General features: G+C 41.9%; 2 protein-coding genes across 4 annotated transcripts; both read left to right on the top strand.

Moving 5' to 3' along the window:
* The first annotated feature begins 1,721 nt into the window (after positions 1 to 1,721).
* RRN3 (RNA polymerase I transcription factor RRN3) lies at positions 1,722 to 14,182 on the top strand. The gene is made up of 18 exons (XM_086853722.1): positions 1,722 to 1,836; positions 1,966 to 2,069; positions 2,556 to 2,612; positions 3,432 to 3,521; positions 3,608 to 3,737; positions 4,178 to 4,237; positions 4,730 to 4,793; positions 5,276 to 5,345; positions 7,029 to 7,127; positions 7,742 to 7,837; positions 8,284 to 8,419; positions 9,196 to 9,326; positions 9,952 to 10,082; positions 10,882 to 11,066; positions 11,336 to 11,444; positions 11,857 to 12,009; positions 12,223 to 12,310; positions 12,704 to 14,182. Exons 2-18 carry the CDS (start codon positions 1,977 to 1,979, stop codon positions 12,860 to 12,862), a joined length of 1,851 nt encoding a protein of 616 aa, XP_086709848.1. The 5' UTR covers positions 1,722 to 1,836; positions 1,966 to 1,976; the 3' UTR covers positions 12,863 to 14,182.
* Positions 14,183 to 15,386: 1,204 nt separating this feature from the next.
* NTAN1 (N-terminal asparagine amidase) lies at positions 15,387 to 22,305 on the top strand. 3 transcript variants are annotated; one of them, XM_086853724.1, is made up of 10 exons: positions 15,387 to 15,735; positions 16,735 to 16,837; positions 16,925 to 16,990; positions 17,581 to 17,689; positions 18,607 to 18,680; positions 19,875 to 19,982; positions 20,738 to 20,791; positions 21,314 to 21,411; positions 21,681 to 21,794; positions 21,990 to 22,305. In XM_086853724.1, exons 1-10 carry the CDS (start codon positions 15,655 to 15,657, stop codon positions 22,167 to 22,169), a joined length of 987 nt encoding a protein of 328 aa, XP_086709850.1. In that variant the 5' UTR covers positions 15,387 to 15,654; the 3' UTR covers positions 22,170 to 22,305. The 3 variants fall into 3 exon arrangements, with proteins under 3 accessions (XP_086709850.1, XP_086709851.1, XP_086709852.1); XM_086853725.1 differs by having other exon boundaries at positions 19,929 to 19,982; XM_086853726.1 differs by lacking the exons at positions 17,581 to 17,689; positions 18,607 to 18,680 and having other exon boundaries at positions 19,929 to 19,982.
* Positions 22,306 to 22,341: the final 36 nt, after the last annotated feature.

Raw genomic sequence — 22,341 nt, forward strand, 5'->3', positions numbered from 1 at the left:
CAAACAATGAGAGAGACAGTACTTGCTGTGGAGCAATGATACCTGCTCTAACTATTGTAACTATATTCTTTTTGAAAATGTCACTGTTTCATGCCATCAATTTGCCTTCTAAATCAGGAAGGCTAATACTAAAGAGAAACTGGGAGTCGTCTGCAGTTACACATTAACAAATATTTAACACTATTTTAGTTCCATGATATCAACTCTACTCAATGCAGCACAAAGTCCACTCAAAGAACTTTTACATTGGTGACTGGAAGGAAGCTCTTGGACATGTTTAGGACAGCTTGCTGTTACGTGAACAGAGTTATACAGCTGAAAATAGAATTTGTCTAGCCATTGAGGAAAGTCCTATACGTACTGTTTGAAATCTTAGCCCAAAATCACAAAGAACCAAGCTAGTTCTACAACTGGCTTCAGGAGTCTTTTGCATCTAGTTAAGTCTTAAAACTAGCTCAAAATGTCATCCTACATTTCACTAAAGGAAAAACGCCGACCCCCTAGCTTCTAACTGTGTGGATAGATTAAATACTTATTAGACTTTAAACGTGAACTGCATCTAATGGAAGTTTTCATGTGGTATATAGTGTCTGCTTAAATAGGAACATCTTCATCAAGGAAATATTAAATTATTAGTAATGTCTACAGAAATCTGTTTGATGTGACTTGTGAGAGTTGCTAGGAGCGACATAATTATTACAGTAGCAATTTGTGTTGAAAAGAAGCATAAGTGTATAGCAAGTTGAGAGGGCTAAAGTCAAATAATGGCACGTGTTGCTGTAGCTAGTTTGTGTGAATGGGTGAATTGAATGTTACATATTCAGCCAAAGTCAGCTTTGAGTGGTTTGGGTGTTACTGATGAACTGCACAGGAGATGTGAGTCTCTGTTCATGCTTATTCAGGTTACTCTAGCAGTAGAATTTGTGTGTGTATACAATCCTTTGGGAGAAAAACCAGTTACTAGCTCCGAGAAAAGTCTGTAAGACTGTATGACTAGTGCTTTAATGGAGGCCCAGCCTACACAGGGAGGATGAAAACCCAGAAATCTCACTTGATGTTCCTGTGCCCATGTTTTAGCAAATCCATTATTACTTCCCAAGGCCAAACTCCGCTTTGTTTAGGGCAGATTCTTGGCCCTCTTTAATAGCAATTTAGTGGTTCGGACCATTTAGTTTATTCCTTCGGATTGTTTTCAGTTCTTAGCTGATAACTCTGGCGGGCCGTGCCCTGGGTGTCACCTGTCCTGTGAGGGGCTGCCCTTGGCTCCCACCGCTCACGGGAGGGGCCGGGGAGCGCTCGCTTGTGAACGATCCCGGGATAGGATCGCTCCACCACAGCCCTGGGGATAAATCTGGATTTCTGCTCACCCACTCCGGGACACTGGGAGCAATACCTGGAGTCAGTGTTAAAACCGGAGCAGTGACGAGCAGAGCTTCCCGCTCTTCTTGCCGGCTTCGTCTCCGCGTACGGGGCTGGAAACGCCCTCTCCGTGCCCCTGCCCGGCTCCCTCGGTCCTCCCACACCGCGGCGGGCGGGCGCCGTGCTGCGGCTGCTCCCTGCCGGCGCTCCTTGCCCCTTCAGTGGAGCCGCGCGGAGCCCGCTCGGTGAGGGAGCCGCTCGGAGCCCGCTCAGTGAGGGAGCCGCGCGGAGCCCGCTCAGTGGAGCCGCCCGGCGGCGCGACGCGGCGGTGCGAGGGGCGGGCTGCCCGGCGCGGTTTCCGCCCGGCCGCGCAGTTTCCGCCGGAGCGGCATGTGGCGGCGCGGGCGGCCGGGGCGCTCCGGGCGCGGAGTGCGGCGCCGCGGGCCCCGCTAGCGGGGACGCGGCCGCCACCGCAAGGCAAGGGGGAGCAGCGGGGGGGACCCTCGGGAGGGGAGCGGCGGCTCCTGCGGCTCTGGCTGCTGAGGAGGGGCCCGAGCGGTGCCCCGGGCCTCCGAACCGTGCTCACGCGGCTTCCCCTCCCCGCAGGCGCCGTGACCATGCTGGGAGCGGACGAATTCATCAGCTCCCCGCCCAGGAAGACGGTGCGGTTCGGGGGGACCCTGACCGAGATCCTGCTTAAGTACGAAAAGGTGACTGCTGCTTCTCGGGGGCCTGCGCTGCGTACGGGCTGCTGGTTCCTGGGGTCATTCCGTGAGAAGACTCGTTTCGCCTTACGCAAGACCGTGCCTGAAGGCTTAGGGAAAAAAATTGAAGGCGGCTGAGAGTTGTAGGCTTGTGCCAGGCGGTATTGCTGTGCGAGTGAAAAGATTTCTCCCGTGAGTCAACCTGAGTGGCCGGGTGAATGTAAAGCCTGACTTATGCTAAAGCGTGCACAGGGATCCAGCTGTGTCTGCAGGGAGAGAAGCTGAAACTGAGCCAGCAGCCTCAGTTGTCTTCTGGGGCAGCACCCTATTACTGCTGCTTCAGCCTTTCTGAGCTGGCTTTCTTGTGTTCTTGATGTACCTGTTCAGCTGTAGTTGGATGTTCAGATACCTTGATGAAACTGGTAGTTTTTACTAAAGGAAAAAAAAAAAAAAAAAAAGCAAATAATTTATTTATTTCTGTTTTCCTGCTAGGGTGACACCACAGATTTTGAGTTGTTAAAACATCAGCTGTCAGATCCAGACATAAAGGTAAGACTTTGATAGTCAGGGGTCTGATGATTTTAGGTTCATCTGTCTGAGTGTAATCACCAGACAAGTCATTCTGGTGCTTACACAAATCCTTTGCTTTAAACATTTAAATAGTATTTAACAGCTTTTTTTCTTTGTGGAAACCATAAGAATTAAAACTCTAAATGGAAAGAAAATGTCTATCTATACACATACATATATAAAGGATCTTCATAATTGGTGTCTCATGCTTACCGACTCTGCTCTACCCTTTGAATCTGTCTTTGTTCCAGATACCATCTTTTTAGGTCACTGCTGCTTGATTATAGAGACACTTCTGTAGGTCGTACTGTGGTTTCTGTCTTTCATAGCATTTAAGTTACATTGAATTTTACCCTCTGTTCTCACTAAATCTGTAACAAACATGTATTTAATAGTTATACCCAGAAGTATTGTTTCACAGCTCTTCTGTATAGCTACGAGTACCCACCATATTTGCTGTTTCAGGACTTGAATGTCCCTTCTCCTTAAACTACAGCAGAAGAGAAAAGAAAATTATGATGGAATACAATTTCTTTTTAGTTCTTTTATATTCTATATGAGGGAAGTTTAGTTTCCTGCTCGGTCTGACTGAAGCCTTCATGGCAGGCTGTTGGTTTAGGAGTTGGCATGAATGTATTCTGCATTCAAGAACTTTCATTCAAAGTTCTTTCCTTTCATATTAGTGTGAAAACAATTTCTGTTTACAGACTTAATCTTTGACTTCTAAGGATTTTGTTATTTTCTGATTGGTAGTACTGTTTATTGAAATAGTTACCTGGTTTTTCTGCTTATTTTAAGGATGCCCAGATCATTAATTGGCTGCATGAATTTCGAGCTGCTGTTGCATATTTGACCAAAGAGCTTGAACAACTAGTCAACATTTTGCTGGTAAAATCTGTTTGCAACATGGGAAGATTAAGAGTTTAGTACTCAAAACATCCTTCTTTGACATCTTGATATTTGCTTACTTTTAGAGGCTGCCATGGTTGAGAAGGAGCCGAGAGGTAGTAGAAGAATATCTGGGCTTTCTTGGCAATCTTGTGTCAGCACAAACTGTCCATCTCAGGCCGTGTCTCCGGATGATTGTATCACTCTTTGTCCCCCGTAAGTTACTTCTCTCTTAACCTTTGTTTGCTCATCAAAATCCCTAGATAGATAAATTCTGTATAACTACAGTCCATGACACAATTAATTACTGGGTTATTGAGGTTTTTCATGTTGATTGTGATAGTTTTCTGTACCTAGATTTTAGAAGATGTATTCTAGCTGCTAGTACAGATCCTGTTCTGAAGATGTCTTGGAAATGAATGAACTTGTACAATATTTTTACTACTAAAAAACCAAAAGCTGAAGCGAGGATCATGTCAGATCAGAGGTTCTCATGAACCTCCTGGTTCTGTAAATAAAACAGTCTTTTAAGAAAGTCTTGTGGCTAATTTTGATGCTTTAGTCCTGGTGGAGATTGTTGTCCAGTGTGTTTGCTATTGAATTTGTTACCTATAAGATTTATACAATTCTGATATAATAATGTAATTTTTTCCTAGCTCGAATAACCATCAGAGAAGATGATGTGGATATTTCAGATTCTGATGATGATGATGAAAGTGAGTATAAAGGTTATATAAAGATATATGCTGCTGTAGTGCCTTTACTAAAAATGTATGAAGTGCATGCTGCTCCTTTTTTTACAAAATTAATTGAGCTGAGTTCAAGTAAAACATCAAGAAACATCCTTAAATTCCCAAGTCAAAGACTTTCTTGTACTCAAGTCAGTGGTGTGCTAACCCACTCCTTATCACTTTCAAACTATTCCTGTTGATGCAGCATCTGTAGGAATAAAATGTATAAGGAAGCATTCTTAGTTATAAATTGTTTCAAAGCCAAAGAAAAGTTAGGAGTTGTTTGGTTTCTACTTACTTCAGTGTACGCCCCCCAGAAAAACATTTTGGCAAATATAGTTTCCTTATATTCCTATATTTGGCAAATATAGATTCCTGGGAATCTTTCCATTGTGTAGTTGATATCTACTTTTTTTACTGGTTCCTGATTTAGTTTTCTGTAACCAAGTGCATAAGAATTATTTTTTCTTTCTCTAGACATTTCTGAAAACTTTGATACATGCCACAGAGCATTGCAAACTGTTGCAAGATATGTTCCTTCGTAAGTATAGAGTCCTTTGGCTTTGTGTGTCCTTTCCTTGCAGATTTAAAGCTTGTGAACTGATGGGTTTTTTCCTCTCTTAATTGGAAGTATAATATTTCATTTCATTGCATGATTTTCCTAGTATTTGCTAGCTGGTAGAATGCTTTATACAAACATTATGAAGTTTCTTTCAGGCATCAGCAGCTGAAAATCCTGTTAACAGAAATGGGAAGTAGGAAAAGTGGTGTTGATAACTTGTTCATGGCTTCTGTATTTTATGTTCTGTATTTATATGCAGTGATATTTGAAGTGCATTGTGAAAGTTTGCCACTTATTGTCTGCCCAGTGATCCTTGCCAAACCACATTTTATACAATTGCTTACCCTAAAATAAAGTTCCTGTGAAATAAGCTTACTCCAGTACATCTTTAGAGTGCTAGAGTTCAGTATTTGCAAACCTATAACCTTTAGGTCTGATTTTTGGTTTTTAATTAATTATAGGACACCACAGTTTCTCATGCCGATACTTGAGGAATTCTTTCCTTTCATTAATAAATCAGAAAGAACTCTGGTAAGAGCTGTGACTATTTTTGTTGATTTGTTCACCCGGTTTTCTAAATGTATTCAAATATTCTGTATAGTATTACAACTGATTTGGTGGCAGTCAATGCAGATTTTTGAAGAATATAGTTATATATATAATAATTACATATATAATAATCATGTGTGGTGTTGTGTCTATTTAGTGTAAGGCTGTCCAAGCATTCTTGAGTTCCTTGTGTGCAAGCATTGTGCTCATCTATAATGGCATCACCACATATTTTTTCCACTGGATTGCTTACTTAATCAATATATACCATGGACCTCCTTGACGAGGAGTCTCAGGTTGTGTAGTAAGGAGACCTGTCTTGTTTGTTATCAACCTGGAAAGTCTTTGTCAGAGGAACAGGGGATTTGATAAGCAAACAGGAGGCAATGGACATTACAGGCGAAATCCAAATTGCCAATAGAGTAGAGCCCTAAGTTGTTTTATTACATCTTTGGCATAGTGTTTGTGTGCTGAAAAAGAAGCTGGAAACCTTTGACAGGTTATGGCTCTTGCTTGATCTTTCTGTTTGCTTGTTCCAACTTGATAAGTTGGCTCTTCATGTTACAGGAAGGCAAAGCCCTGCACCTCCGGCTAAGTGCACTTGAAGCTGTGTTTTGAACTCATTGAGTGCTGAAAAATCCCCAAAGTTCTTTATATATCTTGCAATTTTTAAAAAATTTATGGTTTTTTTGTTATTGTTTTAATTCTAATAACTTTAAGCACCAGCTTCCCATCTGTAAAATGGGGGGGGGGGGGGGGCAATAACTCTTACATGGTGTTAAGAGATTTATTTACTTAGCAGCTCGGTGAGGAGCAAGATATGAAGAAATGTGTAGCTGTTTTCAGGGCAAAACTAGAATGAAGTATAATAAAATACGGTCCATGCATTGTTGTTAAATATTACGATTTATACCTTTTCATTAAACTTTCTCTATCCATTTTACGTACTGACTAAGCCTGTGAAAAAAATTAGCAAGATGGCCTGTGGAAAAATCATATGTGCTCATGTAATTAAAGGTTGTGTTATAATGCTTATTCACAAATAGACTGTGGTGTACTTAAATGTGGCACTTTACCTGATTTTATCCAGTGACTTGACAGTTTTGCTTTATGAACATTTGCTTTATGCAATGTTGCCTTTTGTACATATTTGTGTACACATGGGTGGGCCCCTGCATGCTCACAAAATAATTTTTAAGCTGCTTGATTTATAATCAGAATGACTGAAGAGGCATAGCTGTGTAATTTAGAATTGCTGCTGTTATATTATAATAATCTGAAATAAAGATGCATTGGGTCTCATTTCAAGCATATATAGCTGGTTCTAGATAAAACAAAGCATATGCTTCATTTTCCTAAAGAAAGTTTAGACATAAATGCCTATGAAAATGAATAACTTCCCTTATAGAATCTTTACACTTTTTCTAGAGGTAGTGGGGAAAATTTGCATGGAAACAGCAGATTAAGTAGTTAATGGTGACATAGCTTAACTACTGAAAGTTAATGTTTAGTTTATACATTAACTTACTCTTGATTGAACACAGTCTGTTTAACCTATTTCTGGGTCTTTAGATAACAATATAAGAAACTTGTTTTCTAGAAGTCTGCAGAAATTTGACTATTCTTTTAACACCATTATTGATACCAATTAACTTTGTGTTATAGGAATGTTATGTCCATAACCTGCTGCGAGTTACTGTGTATCTTCCAACTCTAAGGCTTCAGATTCTGGAGCTTATTATTGAAAAGCTGCTGAAATTGGATGTAAGTTTACTCTGTGTTATCTTTTATGGAAGGTTGGCATTAAAATACACAGAGTAGGAAATGAAATGTGCTTCAGTTTTAGACTTGACAAAAAATGCACTTGTGATCATGAGTACAAACCCATCCAAATTTACACTTCATTCCCAGGATAAAGTTGTTCCCACAATTGAGGGTAACTGATGGTGTGTACCATACACCCTGCCTGAAATCTCTGCCAGAATCCAAAGAACTTTGTCTTGTGTTGATATACGCTAATGTGCAGAGAATGTGCTTCCCTTTGTGTGGTTGATTGGTTGTGTCATCTCTTCGAAGTAAAAGGATTACAGTCCTACAAAAAGGCAGGAGGGCTGGCACTGTAAATGATCATGGCTTTTTGCCTCACTGTGTAATTTGTCTGGGAAGAGCTTATGCTGGGGATGTAAAGTTTCAGAAAGTTTGTAGTGTGCATTTGTGTATGGCACATCTTTCCTTTTTAAAATGTTTATTTAATCCAGAACAAAAATGTAGTCAAGAAATTATTCATGTTGTCATGTCTTTTATATAAATAATAATAATAAAAAAATCATATTATTGTCATGGTTTTATAGAAATTAATTTCCTGTTTGCAACTGTAGGTTAGCACTCCACAGCAAGATATTGAAGATGCTGAAGAAACTGCTAATAACTGTGCTAGCGAGGAAAAATCTACAGAGGAGGGACTTTTTGCCATGGTTGGTTATCTTGTTTTATGTAATTTTTTTTAGTAAAATTATCACTTCTGAGATGGCTATGAATTAAGTGTAGAAATTCATTATTACTTTGTTGTTACTGCACTGCATACTGCTCTTGAAACCTGAACAGCTGACAAATGATTAATGTGTTCTCAGGTGTTGACTTTATTCGTGTAAAAACCCAGTGTTGCATCTAGCAAATCAATTTCATTATGTAAAAACTCAAGCAGCTGTGCAATAAAGCTGGTTAAAGAATTCATGATACTTGGCTTAGTGTGCAAAAATTTGCTTATGCTGTATAATGAGATACTGCTTTGCTAAAAAAAAAAAAAAAAAAGATGAAACTTCAGCATATTGCTGAAAGATAAATTTAGTCTCACTTTTCCATAATTGCTGTCTCTGAGAATTGTGTATTTAACAGCTGCATGTGCCATTTTATCTACCAGGAGGAAGATGAAGACAAAAAAGGAAACAAAGTTGTCTCTCCCAGTATTGAGAGAATGGCCCATCCACTTGCAGAGCGCCTGGACATCCTGATGACCATCCTGTTTTCCTACATTAAAGATGTTTGCCATGTGGATGGTGAGAACTCTTGCTCTATAACCAAATTTGTTGTTTTGCTAACAAATAAGAAACACATATGAGGAGTTCTTGCTTTCTGTACTGCAAGATAGAGCAGAACTCTGCCATTACCAGGCTGTAGTCCACATTCCTGCCTCTGCCCAGGTATTGGGAGAGGTACAGTAAGGACTTCAGAGGATTGGTCTTCACTTGGAGACATTTTGACGCCATTAATAAGATACTGTATCCAAACTGTAGTAGAGTGTAAATGTTTTTATCATTTGCTCTACTTGAGTATTAGAATTATGGATCCTTTCAACATTGCAAGGACTGGAAGTTGATCAAAACAACCAGATACGTCGCTCAATTGGCTTTGTTACAGGGGAAAAAAGAAGAAAGAAATATCTTTCACTGTTATGCATTAAGGGTTTGAATTCCCTAGATTTATATATTTAAAACAATATTTAGAAACCATTATGTTGTATCTTCCCCACATAAGCCAGGTGATTTATTTCTTACTGTTTTCTTGCTCTTCTGAGCTAACACATTATTGCAGTTTGCATGTCTAGCAGCTTTATATATGTGCACACTCAGAGAGAGCCTTTGCTTACACCACCTTAAAAAGCAGTAGAATTGAATTGGATTTTTAGATGTCAGATAAACTGAAAGGTCAATTTGTCAGTTTTTCTTTACATACTTCCTGCTGGTGTAGAAAGATATAAATACCACTTCTGCAGCATGAGGCCAGGAAAAAACTCCTGAAATGGCTCATTTTGTTCTGTTTGTTTGTTGTGTAGGCAAGCTCGACATCAGCAACACGAAGGATTTGTATCGGGATCTGGTTTCTGTTTTTGACAAGCTCATTTTACCAACCCATGCTTCATGTCATGTACAGTATTTCATGTTTTACATCTGTAGCTTTAAATTGGTGAGTAAAAGCTGTTTTTAAAATGCAGTGTCCTCTGTCATTTCTGCATCCTTGTTTTGATTTTTTTCACAAAACAGTTTTCTCTGCTGTAATTCTATTCTAAAGATAGCAAGTACATCAGGATTCATTAGTACTTTTGCTTTCTTTTCCTTCTCTGTTACTCCTTTTTCTTTATGATGGCTCTTCCCATGTTCTTCATAAACCACTTAAAATGGAATCTTAGCAAGTGTGAAGGAACAAACTTGGTTAATATTGATCTCTTTGACAAGAATCAGTTGGACTCTTGCACCTAAGACATGGGATGCAAGTTTCCTCAGCATCCCAAAACTGTTGAAAAGATGCTATCTGTTAGCTTTTTGATTGGAAAATCGTGTCTGCTGTTTGTTGTTCCCCCACCTCTCTATTTTATCATCTCTCTCAACAAACTTGTTCTTTCTTTTACAACTGAGTATAGAAAAAAACACAGAAATGGGTGGTCTTCCATCATGTGCAGAAGTGGTTATTTACAGCAGTTATAGGTAGAACTTTTTAATTGGTTTGGTTATGGAAATTATAGGAATTGATTATTAAGAATCTACTACTTAAACAATGTCATCTCACAATTTCTGTGTATCTTTTTTTCCAGGGGTTGGCTGAAGCATTTTTAGACCATCTTTGGAAGAAATTGCAGGATCCAAACAATCCTTCAGTAATCAGGCAGACTGCTGGGAGTTATATCGGTAGCTTCTTGGCAAGAGCTAAATTTATTCCTGTTGTGTAAGTTGTCTTCATACATGAGCAGAACCAGACAATTCTTGCTATTGTGGAGCATAAAGCAAAGAATTCGTCTTCTATTCCAACTGCTTTGTCAGTAAGCCTGAATCAAGAGTCTTGTTTGTCCTTTCAACAATACTGGTTCAGTATTGTCTTGAACTTTCCAGGAAAGATTTGCACATACAGGATGCAAACTGATGATTGCTGAGGTTCATGACTTGCTGTTTAGGCCTTCACTTTCTAGGAAGTGCTGAGCCATCTTAGCTCAAGCTATCTGGTAGGTTGTGCTGACTTCAGGCAGTCATGGATTCCCAGTGTGTCTGATCTTTTTAGTACCCAGTGTTAGACACTTTATGTAGGCTCTGGAACAGGGAGATCGTTTGTTCTAGTATTTTGATAGAAAAGAGTTAAAATATCTTCCTTTTTATGTATACATTCTATATTTTTGTGCTGTTCAGAGTGGGTGTGGCGACTTTAACACTGGAGTTAGTTGGATATTGGACCTACCTGGTGGGCACGGGAGGCATTGCTCTGTACCACCTGTAGCCAAGGATTCTGATTGTTTACTGTGGATTCATCTCTGGGCATCCTGTCCTTTCACTGACTGGGGTTTTCAGTGATGATAGATTCATTTTATACTGAGATAAAGGGGAAAGCTCATAACAGAATAATTTATTTATAAAGAGATTTTCTTACTGATGTTTTCATAACCACTGAGATTCTTGAATATTTGTTTAACGTATTTTCTACACCATTTCAGGTGTTATTTTTACTCTTTTTTTTTTTTCTCCCTGCACTATAGTACAGTGAAAGCATGTCTGGATCTTCTGGTGAACTGGTTGCATAAATACATTGATAATCAGGATACAGGAGCTAATGCCTACTGTGATGTAGCTCTCCATGGGCCGTTCTATTCTACATGTCAGGCAGTGTTCTATACGCTTATTTTCCGTCATAAACAGCTTTTGGATGGAAATTTAAGAAAAGGTGAGTATAGTAGGTTTGAAAGGATTCATTAGAAGTTTTATAGTGGTAAATTCAGTCAAGTATCTGATGACAAGTTTATGTTGTTGTGTTTAATTAAAATGAGGTGGTCTGTATACATGTTGGGGCCAGACCTCGACTGTGAGAGTGCCCCAGGATGTGCTCCTGTGGTGGTGTGCAAAGTGCAGGCATGTCACACTGGAAATTCTTAGAAACTAAGTTCAGTTTATACGATATCTAACTTATATTTGCCAATTGTTTTTATTTTGAAGGTCTGTCTTATCTGCAGAGTTTAAATTTTGAGCGCATTGTCATGTGTCAGCTAAACCCCCTGAAGATTTGTATTCCTTCTGTTGTCAACTTGTTTGCTGCCATTACCAGGTACCTGCTCACTTACTTGTTTCAGCTTGGTTCAGATTTTTTTTGTGGGTATCTAAAACCAGCACAGGGTTTTGTTAGGCACGGTATTGAATATTTCCTGAGACATAACACTGCCCATATTCCAGGTGTAGTAAGTTTATTCCTAGGTCAGTTACAATGGAGTCCTGCAGTCCTATGAAATGGATTGCTCTGTGTTGGAGCCAGTGTGTACTTGGAATAAAGTTTATAGGAGCTTATAGGAAGAGAACAGACACCTTATCTTGTGACTATCTTGCAAACTCCTAATATCAGCTGGAAAATAGAAGATAGAATCAATATTTGTTACAAAATAACTTCGTGTTTTCATACCATCCATCTGAAAATCTTGCTTTGGGTGTGCTGGAAGTGCTTTTCTTTATTCCCTTTTTTAAAGGAAATACCAGCTGGTGTTCTGCTACACGATTATTGAGAGGAACAACAGGCAGTTCATTCCCGTTGTGCGGAGCGGCACCGGGGGGGACCTCGTGCAGACCTGCACCAACCCCCTCGACAGCTTCTTCCCCTTTGACCCCTACATACTCAAAAGGTAGAATTGAAAAGTGAACAACTCCTTTGTGCCTTCTAGAAAATAATGAATACAACCTGTAGGACACTGTCAGTGTTTCTGCTGTTCACTTTCTTCCCTGATTCTTTGTACCTTTCATATGGTACATTTCAGCCAGGCTGTCAAAGGTTGAAATTAAAATGTACCCCTACTGTGAATATAACTCCTCATTCTGTGCTTTGTTTTCTCTCTCAGATCAAAGAAGACCATTGATCCTATGTATCAGTTCTGGGAAGAACTGAGTGCTGAAGATCTTGAAAATCTGAAGAAACCCATTAAAAAGGTAATCTTGATCCAAACACATTTCAGCTATCAGCTGCATTTATTGCAGAATAATTTTTTAAGTAGATAAGAGCATACTATACATTTAGAGGAAGCTGTGACTGAAATTTGGACGCTTTAGAAATTGATCCATTCTTGCCTTGAGAGCACTTTAACCACTTCTGCAGCACAGGACCCATGTGAAAGCTTTATGAATGTGCTCAGAAAATGGACATGGTGATGTCACTGGGAAATCCACCCTTTGAATGTGATTTAGTTCCCATATTTCATAATCAGAGTACATCTAATTCTCTTACCATTCCAACTGGTCGTGCCAATTACAGTGTAAATCCAAGTCTCTAGTAAGATTTGACAGTATCCTCCTGCTCTCACCAGTCCTTTTAAATTTTTGCAGGGTACTTCTGAAGATGAAGATGATGACTTTTTGAAAGGAGAAACTCCTCAAAATGATGGTGTGGTTGAAATTGCACCAAATTCTTATGAGTCCAACACACGGAGCCCTGTGAGCAGCATTGGCTCCCCTGCAGACTGTTACGTGCCGTACCCACTGTGACATGGACAACCAGAAGGGAAAAGGTTGAAAATTGTGTGCAATGTTTTGCTCTGGAAAGAGACTTGAGCTCAACTTTCCAAACTGGCAAATGTTTAAGTAACTACATTTAAGAAAAATTACTGTTTCTTAGTCATCAGATTTCTACAGATATGTTATAGTGAACTTATATGTTGCTAGAAAAAGCTTAGAGAATAAATAGGGTGATATTTTACGAATTTCACATTGAAATGGTTTTTATGACCTAGAAGGATTTTTTTAATAGTTTTTTCCAACTCTCCAAAACTTTGTTTACTAATGTTTCTCTAGAGGTGTTGTATATCATGGGTGAAATTCTGGTGTTTCTTCCTGCAGATTTGTGTGGGGGTCAGAATTCCACTATCATTGTTCTGACTGATGATTCTTCTTGAGGTGGTTTCAAAGTAATGGTGTAATCTCTCAATAGGCAGGGCATGAATCCAGTCTGGCAGTGGTTTTCCACACACATCTCTTCAGCTTTTCCTGTCTGTAGAGCTGTACTTGGTGAAGCCATTTGCTAGTTGGAAGTATGCTCAGACAGAAAGAATTATCCCTCCTTAAATCTGTAGCTGACACATACCTTTCCCAGCTAGGAAAGTTCAGACATGTAAAAGTGATGGTTGCTGGAAGTGTTGAAAATGAGGGAGTAGCTGAATGTATTATTTGTAGATAGTTTTCTTTGGGGTGCTTGTGAAGCACTCAGAGACAGGTATTTATTTGCCAGATTTGAAGTTTATATGTGAATGCTGAAAACAGGAAAAAAAAAAAAAATTCCCTTGTGGAAAGGAAGTGATTGGTGTCAGTGGTGTCCTTGTGTTGTCCATGTGTCTGTCAGTCAGTGTAGAGTTTCTCTACAAAGGTTTCTTGTCTTTTCATGGTTGCTGGCTTTTAGATTTGAGTATGAATATAAACAATGGGAAAAAAAAGAGTGTTATTTGTGTAACATTTAGTTGAAAATTTTGTGCATTTGAGACTAAACTCCAATTGCCCTTTAGAATCTGAACTTGGAGGTTCTCAAGACAACATTTTTATTTGGAGCTAATAAAATTTGATGCAAACAGTGCAATTCTTAAGATCCTTGAGAAAACCACATCTCTGTATGTAACTGAGGTGCTCTCTGTGTAGCCTGACTTCTCAGAGTTGGGGTGTTCATTCTGACAGACTGCAGAAATTACTTTTGGGGATGATGCTGTGAAGTGCATAAATGGATCTGTTCTTCATTGTATAAACTGAAAGGCTTTGGTTTTTTATTTGTAGTTCTCTTTATTGTCAGTCCTGAGTAATAAACAACAGAATTCTGTCTGACATAATTGCATTTTCTCCTGGCATGGAAGATTCAACATCAGATCAGATCAACAATAAGGAAAAATCTTTTGAAAGATGCTTTTCATACACTACTTCCAAGATGAGGGTGTGTAAAACTTTCCCAGTTGTAATACCAGGTATGTGATTCAGGAGCTTCCATGTATCATGAAAAACAAACAAAAAAAAGCCCGTGTAATGTGTAGACATTGAACTGTCTGTACTGAAGTTACACAGTCTTGTTTAAGTGTTTCTGGAACATTTGCTGTGACAGGTCGGGTTTGCTCAATGTAATTGTAGGCAGGTGCTGGTGTTTGGCTAAAGAGACTGAAGATACCAACAACTGTGAGAGGACTGCTCATCCCAAGGTGCAATTTCATCTCGTGAGAAATGCAAGCTATCTTTTGAAGGAAGCATTTATTCTGCTTTAGAATCATAAAGTCATAGAATGTCCTGGGTTGGAAGGGACTTTAAAGATCACCTAGTTCCAACCACCCTGTCACTGGCAGGGTCACCTTCCACCAGACAGGTTTGCACAGGGCCCAGTCCAGCCTGGAACACTTACAGGGACAGTTTACTTCTGTGAAGATGGGTGGAAAGGCCAGGCTGGGGTTCTGGGCATTTACTGTCTCTGGGCTGTGGGCAGTCTGGATGCCTGGCTGTCCACATTCCCTGCAGGGTGAATTAACTCTGCTGCTACCATGGTTATTTCTCTTAGTTTCTTTCACACACATCTGGAGGAAAAAAACCCTGGTCTTTAAGGAAAAAGTAATTTTTGGGATTGTCTAAAATTCCTTCTTGGGGTTGCTGGGGCAGAGGGTGGTGGTGTGGGGATCGGCCTCTTCTCCCAGCCACCCACTGATAGGACAAGGGGATGTAACCTTAAACTGTGCCAGGGAGGTTTATGTTGCACATTGGGAATGATTTCTCCACAGGAAGAGTGATTAGGCATTGGAATGGGCTGTCCAGGTGGATGGTGCAAGTCACCTGGAGGCATTTAATGAAAGTCTGGATGTGGTACTCAATGCCATGGTACAGTTGACACAGTGGTGTTCAGATAGAGGTTGGATTCAATGATCTCAGAGGTGTTTTCTAACCTTAAGAATTCAGTGATTTGTAAATTTGTGGCTTTATGACTGTTATTATTTCATACCACAACTTAAGGATGCCCCGCAGTGGCGGGAGGCAGGGAAATCTCTGCAACGTTACCGTGTTAACCTCGTCAGGCGGGGCCGCCGAGGCCGGGCGAGTTTCCGTCAGCCCCGGGGCGTGTTCCCCCGCGTTTGGCCCCGGCCCCGGGCCCGGGCGGTGCCCCAGGCCCGGCCCCAGGCCCAGGCGGTGCCGCGGGCGGTTCTCCGCGGTTTCCCAGCGCCCCGCGCGGCGCCGCCCGGCCCAGCCCGGCCCGGCCCGGCCCGGAGCGGCCTTGAGGAAGGAGCGCGGAGCCGCCTCCGGGCCCGGGCCCCGCGCTCGCCGAGATGCCGCTGCTGGTTAACGGAACGCGGGTGGACCTGGCCCGGCCCACGGGGGACATGATCCGCGCCCACCCGCACCTAGAGGTGAGGGAAGCGGGAAGGGGCCCTGCCGGAGGTCCCGGGGCAGGAGCGGCGGTTGTGCCCGGGCGGGGTGGGTGGCGGAGCGGGGCCCCGCTCGAAGCGGCCCGGGGCAAGGGCGGCCTCGACCCAGCGCGTTCCCCGCTCTCTGACAGCCGAGAGCCCGGGATAGTGGAAAATAAATAAATCGGTGTTGCTGAAGGGGCACAGCGGAGAAGGTGCGGCCGGGGGTGGGAGGGTGCCCCTGCGCCGCCGGGCCGGCCCTTTCTGCGTGAAATGACAAAATCTGGCGATAGAATGTCAAGGAGGGCACTCTGAGGAAGGTGCTGACCTTGCTTCCAGGTGTAAATATTATAATCTTAACGGCGGAGTGCGAGCCAGGAATGCGAGCAGAGCTGCTTGGGGAGCTGTTTCCCATCAGGTGTTTCTTTACAGACCCTGAGATTATGCAGAAACCAGGGCAAATTTGATAAAGCTGTGAAGTGTTTTTTGAGCCCACAATGGAAATTCGTCCCCGGAAGGTCTGTGATGAAGTTCTACAGTACTCATAGCCCAGGAATCCGGGTTTTGCACACACCAATCAAGCTAATAAACGACATACCCTTATTTTGCAAAGTGCAAAATAAATATTCTAGGTTATGGCAGTAGAAGACTGAAACTTCTGTATTTCAAGTTTCCTGTTGTGATTAAACTTTCAAGATCAGTTCTGGTATTATCTAATGTAATCTTTGCCCAGTCCAAATGCTTTTTATTGTGCCTCCATTTTATGGTCCACATAACAGGGAAAGGTGTTTTGTGTCTCTCTGGAATGATGGAATTTAACTATTAACTTGTTCAGTGTGAGGAAAACAAAAAACTTTTGAAATTCAGAATACTCTGTAATACAAAATACACGTGTTCCTCTTTGACCTGAGTCTCTTTGCTTTTCAGAGGTGATGTTTCTGTGAAGTAATGGATACACCTGAGAGTTCAGCCATTGTAGTATCTGTTATCATTTATCTTTAGGAAAAGGCAAAACTTCTCAGAAGTCAGCCTGCTCAGATTGTGGAACCCAAAGGCCTTCTCTATGTCCAGCAGAGAGAGTTTGCAGTGACTACCCCTAAAGATGGTGTGTAGGAACATAAACATTTCTTCCTATACTGAAGCAGTAATTGCAAGGGCTGAGTTCTTACAGTGTTTTCCTCCTTTAAAATAGGTTCTGTTTCCATTCTTGGATCAGATGATGCCACTACCTGCCACATAGTTGTGCTCCGACACACAGGTATCTCTAGAGGATGTTCAGAGCAAAGCCTGTACCCCTGAAATAAGGAATTACTACTGGTTTATGTGGCATTAATGACATAAATTGCAGTTACATTAGTACAAACCTGAATCCCCAAAGGTCACATAATGTGTTAACTCAAGACTCGCTCAGAGAGTTGGTGTGTTTAGTGTGAGAGGTTCAGTGCTCATTGCTCCATGAGCAGCTTTTAAGTTGCTCTGCACCTGTGGCCAGCGGCATTGCAGCCCTGGGCTGTGTCCAGCAGTCTGGCAGCACAGCGTTTGGATGCTGCAGAGGTAGAATTTGTGGGAAGATCCTTGCTGTGTGCCTGGATTTCTGACACTAGCAACATTGCCTGGTCCTGTTAAGAGATGGGAACTGTGTTGATTTTATAATGGCCCACACAGAGGGTGTTGCCTCTGTCAAGTCCTGTCCCCTGCTGGAGGCTGCTGTGCTGAGGGGGAGCGAGGCAGTGGTGGGGCAGCTCTCCCCTGCATCAGTGGGGGCTCCCACAGTTGGTGCCACTGTCACTGAGTGCCTGTTGTGTGCCTGTTGTGTGCCTGTTGTGTGCCTGTTGTGTGCCTTCGCAGGCAGCGGAGCCACGTGCCTGACGCACTGCGATGGCTCCGACACCGAGGCCGAGGTGTCGCTCATCATGAGCTCGGTGAAGTCCTTCTCTAACTCCACAGGCTGTGGCAGGTCAGCTCTGATCCCTTTTTCTGTTCTGCTTCTCAAAGGTTACTGCAGCTCGTACTGAGGGGAGTTGTGAGGTGATTGTGTGGGGTTCAGAGCAGGAAACACCTCTTGATCAGCAGCCGCATGCAAAGTGAAAATTGCTTCCTTGATGGTGATTTTTGGGGGTATTTTTAGCAGCCATTTAAAGCATGGTTCTGTTCTGAAGAGTGTCTCTGTAAAATGCCACCATGAGGTTTGTGTTTACTATTTCCTGTTTAACTTTTGTTCCATATTTGCAAAATTTTCCACATAACTGGTTTTTGGTTTATATTATATTTTTCCCTTTTTCAGCATCTGACAGTCCATCAGGGAATTTTGTAAGTCCACATTTAAAAAAAAAAATGGTGTGGAGGACAGGACAGTAGGTAAAAAGCTCTGAAACAGAATTTAGCAGACAAGCTTCACTCTGGATATGGAGGCCTTTGCCCCTGCAGTTTGGTAAGAACAAAAGTTAGCTCATGAACTTAGTTTCATAATTTGTAAGGACTTTACATAGACACTGCTTAGAGAAGAACCCTGCTGCATGGTCCATAATAGTTGTGAGGAGGTCATGGGAACAAAAATCTTCAAGTTTAATTAACTGAAGGATGATTACAAAGTTCAGTCCAAACCAGGGATGCCAGAGATACCCCGGGATAGAATTGCATGTATTTAATATTTCTTCAAGCTTGTTTCTTCACAACTTCAGGTGATCCCTGAAGTTTTCAGAATGGAATTATCATAACTTGCTGTGTAATGCAAACCAGCTTGGTGCATGTGATTGCAATAAGTGAGGCTTCTCTAATGATTGCTTTGCAATTTGGGCTGGGGATTATTTTGTAAATTTATTCATTTTGAGATGTCTTTTTAATTGCTGTTTCCTGTTATTCCATCTCTGTTAGGCTGGAAGTGCACCTAGTTGGAGGTTTCAATGATGATAGGCAGTTATCACAAAAACTTACTAATCAGCTTCTTAGTAAGTTCACGTTTTTTCCACTCTCATGTCCAAAAAAAAAGAAATGAGTTCTGGCTGGATTTGGGTAGAGTTTGTTTGTCGTCTGAGTCCCCAGTCATTTACTGGAAAGAAAAGTGGATTCACTTTGAAAGGTCTTTTTCTCTTCCTGAGAACTTGGTGTGGAGAGGGGCTGGACTGCTGGGGCTTGCCCATGGTCAGTGCCTGGACCACAGGGTCTGATCCTGTCCCTTCTCCCTTGGATCCACAGCTCATACTTGGCTGTGGAGAGTTGGGTGCAGTTCAGCTGGGCTTTGATTCCTGGCTTGATTCCTGCTCATCTTCTGTGTGATCTTGGGCAAGTGTTGTCACTCTCCAAATCTGTACGTGTGGATGATTCATTAGTTACCATTCAGTTCATACCTTAAAGCGATGAAGTAAAATTTAATTACTGTTTGGAATTGTCTAATGAAAATTGTCACGTCTGTTTATAAAGTCCATAGTCCAGACGAGTGGTGGCAGTGCTTTACTTGCAACTGGAAGTGTGAAGTACCTGCTTGCCAGGGAGTGCTCTGGCTTGTGCTAAGCACTTTCTCACTTCTGGAGAGGCCTCTGCCCCATTGGAATGTGGAGGGGCAGGGATGGGGCAGGTGTCTGGATTGGAGGGAGGTGTTTTAAGGGTGCAGACAAAAAAGGAAAACCCAAGGCCCTGGGCTGCAGTCTTGTGGCTGTGACACCTGATGGGGGTTATGTGTCATGTGCGAGTTCTGTGCAGAACAAAGTACTTTGGTTAACTTACTTTAACCTTCTGATTTTCATGCATCAAGATACAATTTGAATCAATAATGCTGTATTGCTATCAGAACTTCAAAAAAAAAGAGGGTTTTTTTTGTTGTTGTTTGGGATGGTGAAAGGTAGAACTAATTTACAGTTAATGAAAGATTGGGTTTGTTCACTATATATGTAATATTTTAGGAAAAAACGTTTAAATACAAGCTGCTAACTGTATAGCAGACTAGAGCAGAGCTGATGTGATGCCAAAACTAAGCTAGTGTCAGTAGAAGGAGTAAGTGGCAGAGCACTTTCTTAGTAGATTTTTGCTGCTACAAATGCCCCCTCTCTGTAAATTCCTGTGAGTTTAAAGCAAATGTACAGAACACTGTTTGCAGTGTTGCCCTACCTGGGGCAGGAGTTTATGTGTGTGCCCCTCACCCCCAGACAGCAGTGCCCTGCCACCACTTACTGACAGTTTTGCTGTCCTTGTCATCACAGGAGCGTTTGACCTCCAGCCGGAGGACGTTCATTTAGTGACTTTCTGTGTAACAGGTAAGAAAATGTTCCCTTGGGTTTGGAAATGCCTTTCCTGAAATAAAAGGGCAGGGGGCTTCTCAGACATGGCTTTTTCTCTGTCCTGTAAGAAAGAACAGCACAAAGTCCTCCATACCAACGTGTACTTTTCAGTTTTACTGCTGGTGTGTGATGTCAGAGAGCCAGTGCAGGGAGCATTTGCTCCTCACCAAGTGCTGCTGCACTGTAATCATGGCCAGGTTATTTTGGCACATTTTTCTCAAGGAACAGGCTCTGTGGATATCTTACAATTGAGAAGGGCACTTACAGACCTTTGTTCTGTAAGTGCTGGGCCTGCCTCCCTGCAGGGTCCAGTAAATTCATAAACTTCAGTTCATACTGTGTGACATCATGTAGAGGAGTAATTTCCTTTTCTTTGTATGATGTTGAGGTCACATTTCCATCCTCTTTCCATGTCAGAGGTGTTGATGACTCACATCTTTGAACCTTGGCATTATGGTGGTTCTGTATTGTGGTTTTTTCCCTGTAAATTGTCCATGCAGAAGCAGGGGCAGTTGGCTGGAGCTGGCTGTTCTCTTAGGAGAGAGCTCCACATCCCACACATGTTGGTACTGACCTCTGCTGCCTTTTCCATATTTCTTTCAGGCTTCCTTTTTTTTTCTGTCTTACGCAACATCAGATCTCTTGCTTTCCAATAACATACAATTAAATAAATGCTGCTCAGACTAAAATCCAAAGCCCTACAAGTTTTGACTTCTTTTTCTTCATTACAGAACTAAATGACAGAGAAGAACAGGATATTCACTTTCCAATCATTTATGGAATAGGTGAGTTAGTTAAATTAGAATTGAATTTTCTTTTGGTAACTGGATTGCTTTTCAGATTCCAGTAGTAAATGGGCTGCTTTTAATGACTGAGGCAAGTACACCCTAAAAGTTGTACACGGCTGTCAGAGGTGTAGGTAAAAATGATTTTCTTGTGGTGCCACAGCTGGGGAGGTGCACACATGGAAGAGGCCATGTACAAATGCAAACAGAGTTTTTCCCTTTAACTGCACTTCAGAGTTTATCAGCATCAAGCTACTACACTAAATTTATGCTTAGAATTTCATCTTCTTCTCTTTGGTTACTCAGTGTTTTTTCTAATTATTTTGTTAATGTCTGGAATATTGAAATGCTGCCAAAGGAAATGAAGTAGAAATGTGCTGTCAGAGGCTTGGGGTCTGAGAAATAAAAGTGTGTGATGGGTTCTGCAGTTCTGCAACACAGTTTTGTTGGGGACATGGTCATTGTAAAGAAGTGCCTTGAAACAATTAATTTGTACTGTATTTAATCTCTATTTCCTACCAGCTGTGAATGTTAAAACAGCAGAGATTTTCCCTGCAACCTTCCCAGAAAAAGGGCCGGATGAGGATCTGCGTTCAGCCCATGTTTTAACAGGAGCACCAGTGAGTAAAAGGAACAGGGAAAACAGGGAGACCAATCAGGGGCAATCAAAGTTTGAGGAAAATATCCTTTGGTAGTTCTCTGTCTTTGGGTTCTGGGTTGGTTGTTACCAGTTCATGCTGTGTTTGTCAGAGTAGCAGAGGGATGCCAGTGCAGTTGGAGGGAAGCAGGGCTGAGCTGGCCCAGTGTGTCTGGGCCAGGCCAGGCTGAGGGAACTCTCCTTGTCTGGGGGAGCCCTGGCTGCCTCTGCAGCCTCCCTGTGTTGTTACAGCTGACCAACATCTATGACGCAAAGACAGAACAACTCCAGATTGGGCCTTATTTCTGGGGGCCTTTCCCACATGTGGATTTCTGGTTGGAACAAGATGATGCACAGATTTTACAGGTACGTTAAACTAACTGGGGTTTTTTTTGTTGCCTTCTAGCTGAGTAGAGAGAGTGGTCTTGTAGTCTGTCAGAACTTTTCCCAGTGTACTGCTGTCCCTGGGAGGGTGGGGCATAATCTTCTAGAAGGGCAGGACATTGAGAACATTGTATCCCGAGTGTCAAAAGCAGCTTTTGCTCCCATCTTCTTTTTCAGAACCTTTCCACGTCGCCCCTGGCTGAGCCCCCCCACTTCGTTTCTCACATTAGATCTACATTAACATTTCTAAAAGAGCATCCATTTCCATCTCGGTCCCTGTTCCCTGACAGGAAACCTCGCATCTACAAAAAAAATGAAGAAGGGTTGTGGGAACAGGCTTGTTCTGACAAAATCTAACCTGGAACCCACCCCCACAACAACTTTAGGGAAATGCAATCTTGCAAGAAGAGCAATTTGTTGCAAAGAGCATATTGCTGGTCACAAATACTATTGTTCCTGTGCTTTTCAAAATAAAATATTTTGATAGAAGTAACTTGCTTTTTCTGCATTACTTATGTAGAAATCAGGG

Source organism: Cyanistes caeruleus, chromosome 17 (assembly GCF_971803275.1).
Source record: "Cyanistes caeruleus chromosome 17, bCyaCae1.hap1.1, whole genome shotgun sequence".
Lineage (NCBI taxonomy): Eukaryota > Metazoa > Chordata > Aves > Passeriformes > Paridae > Cyanistes > Cyanistes caeruleus.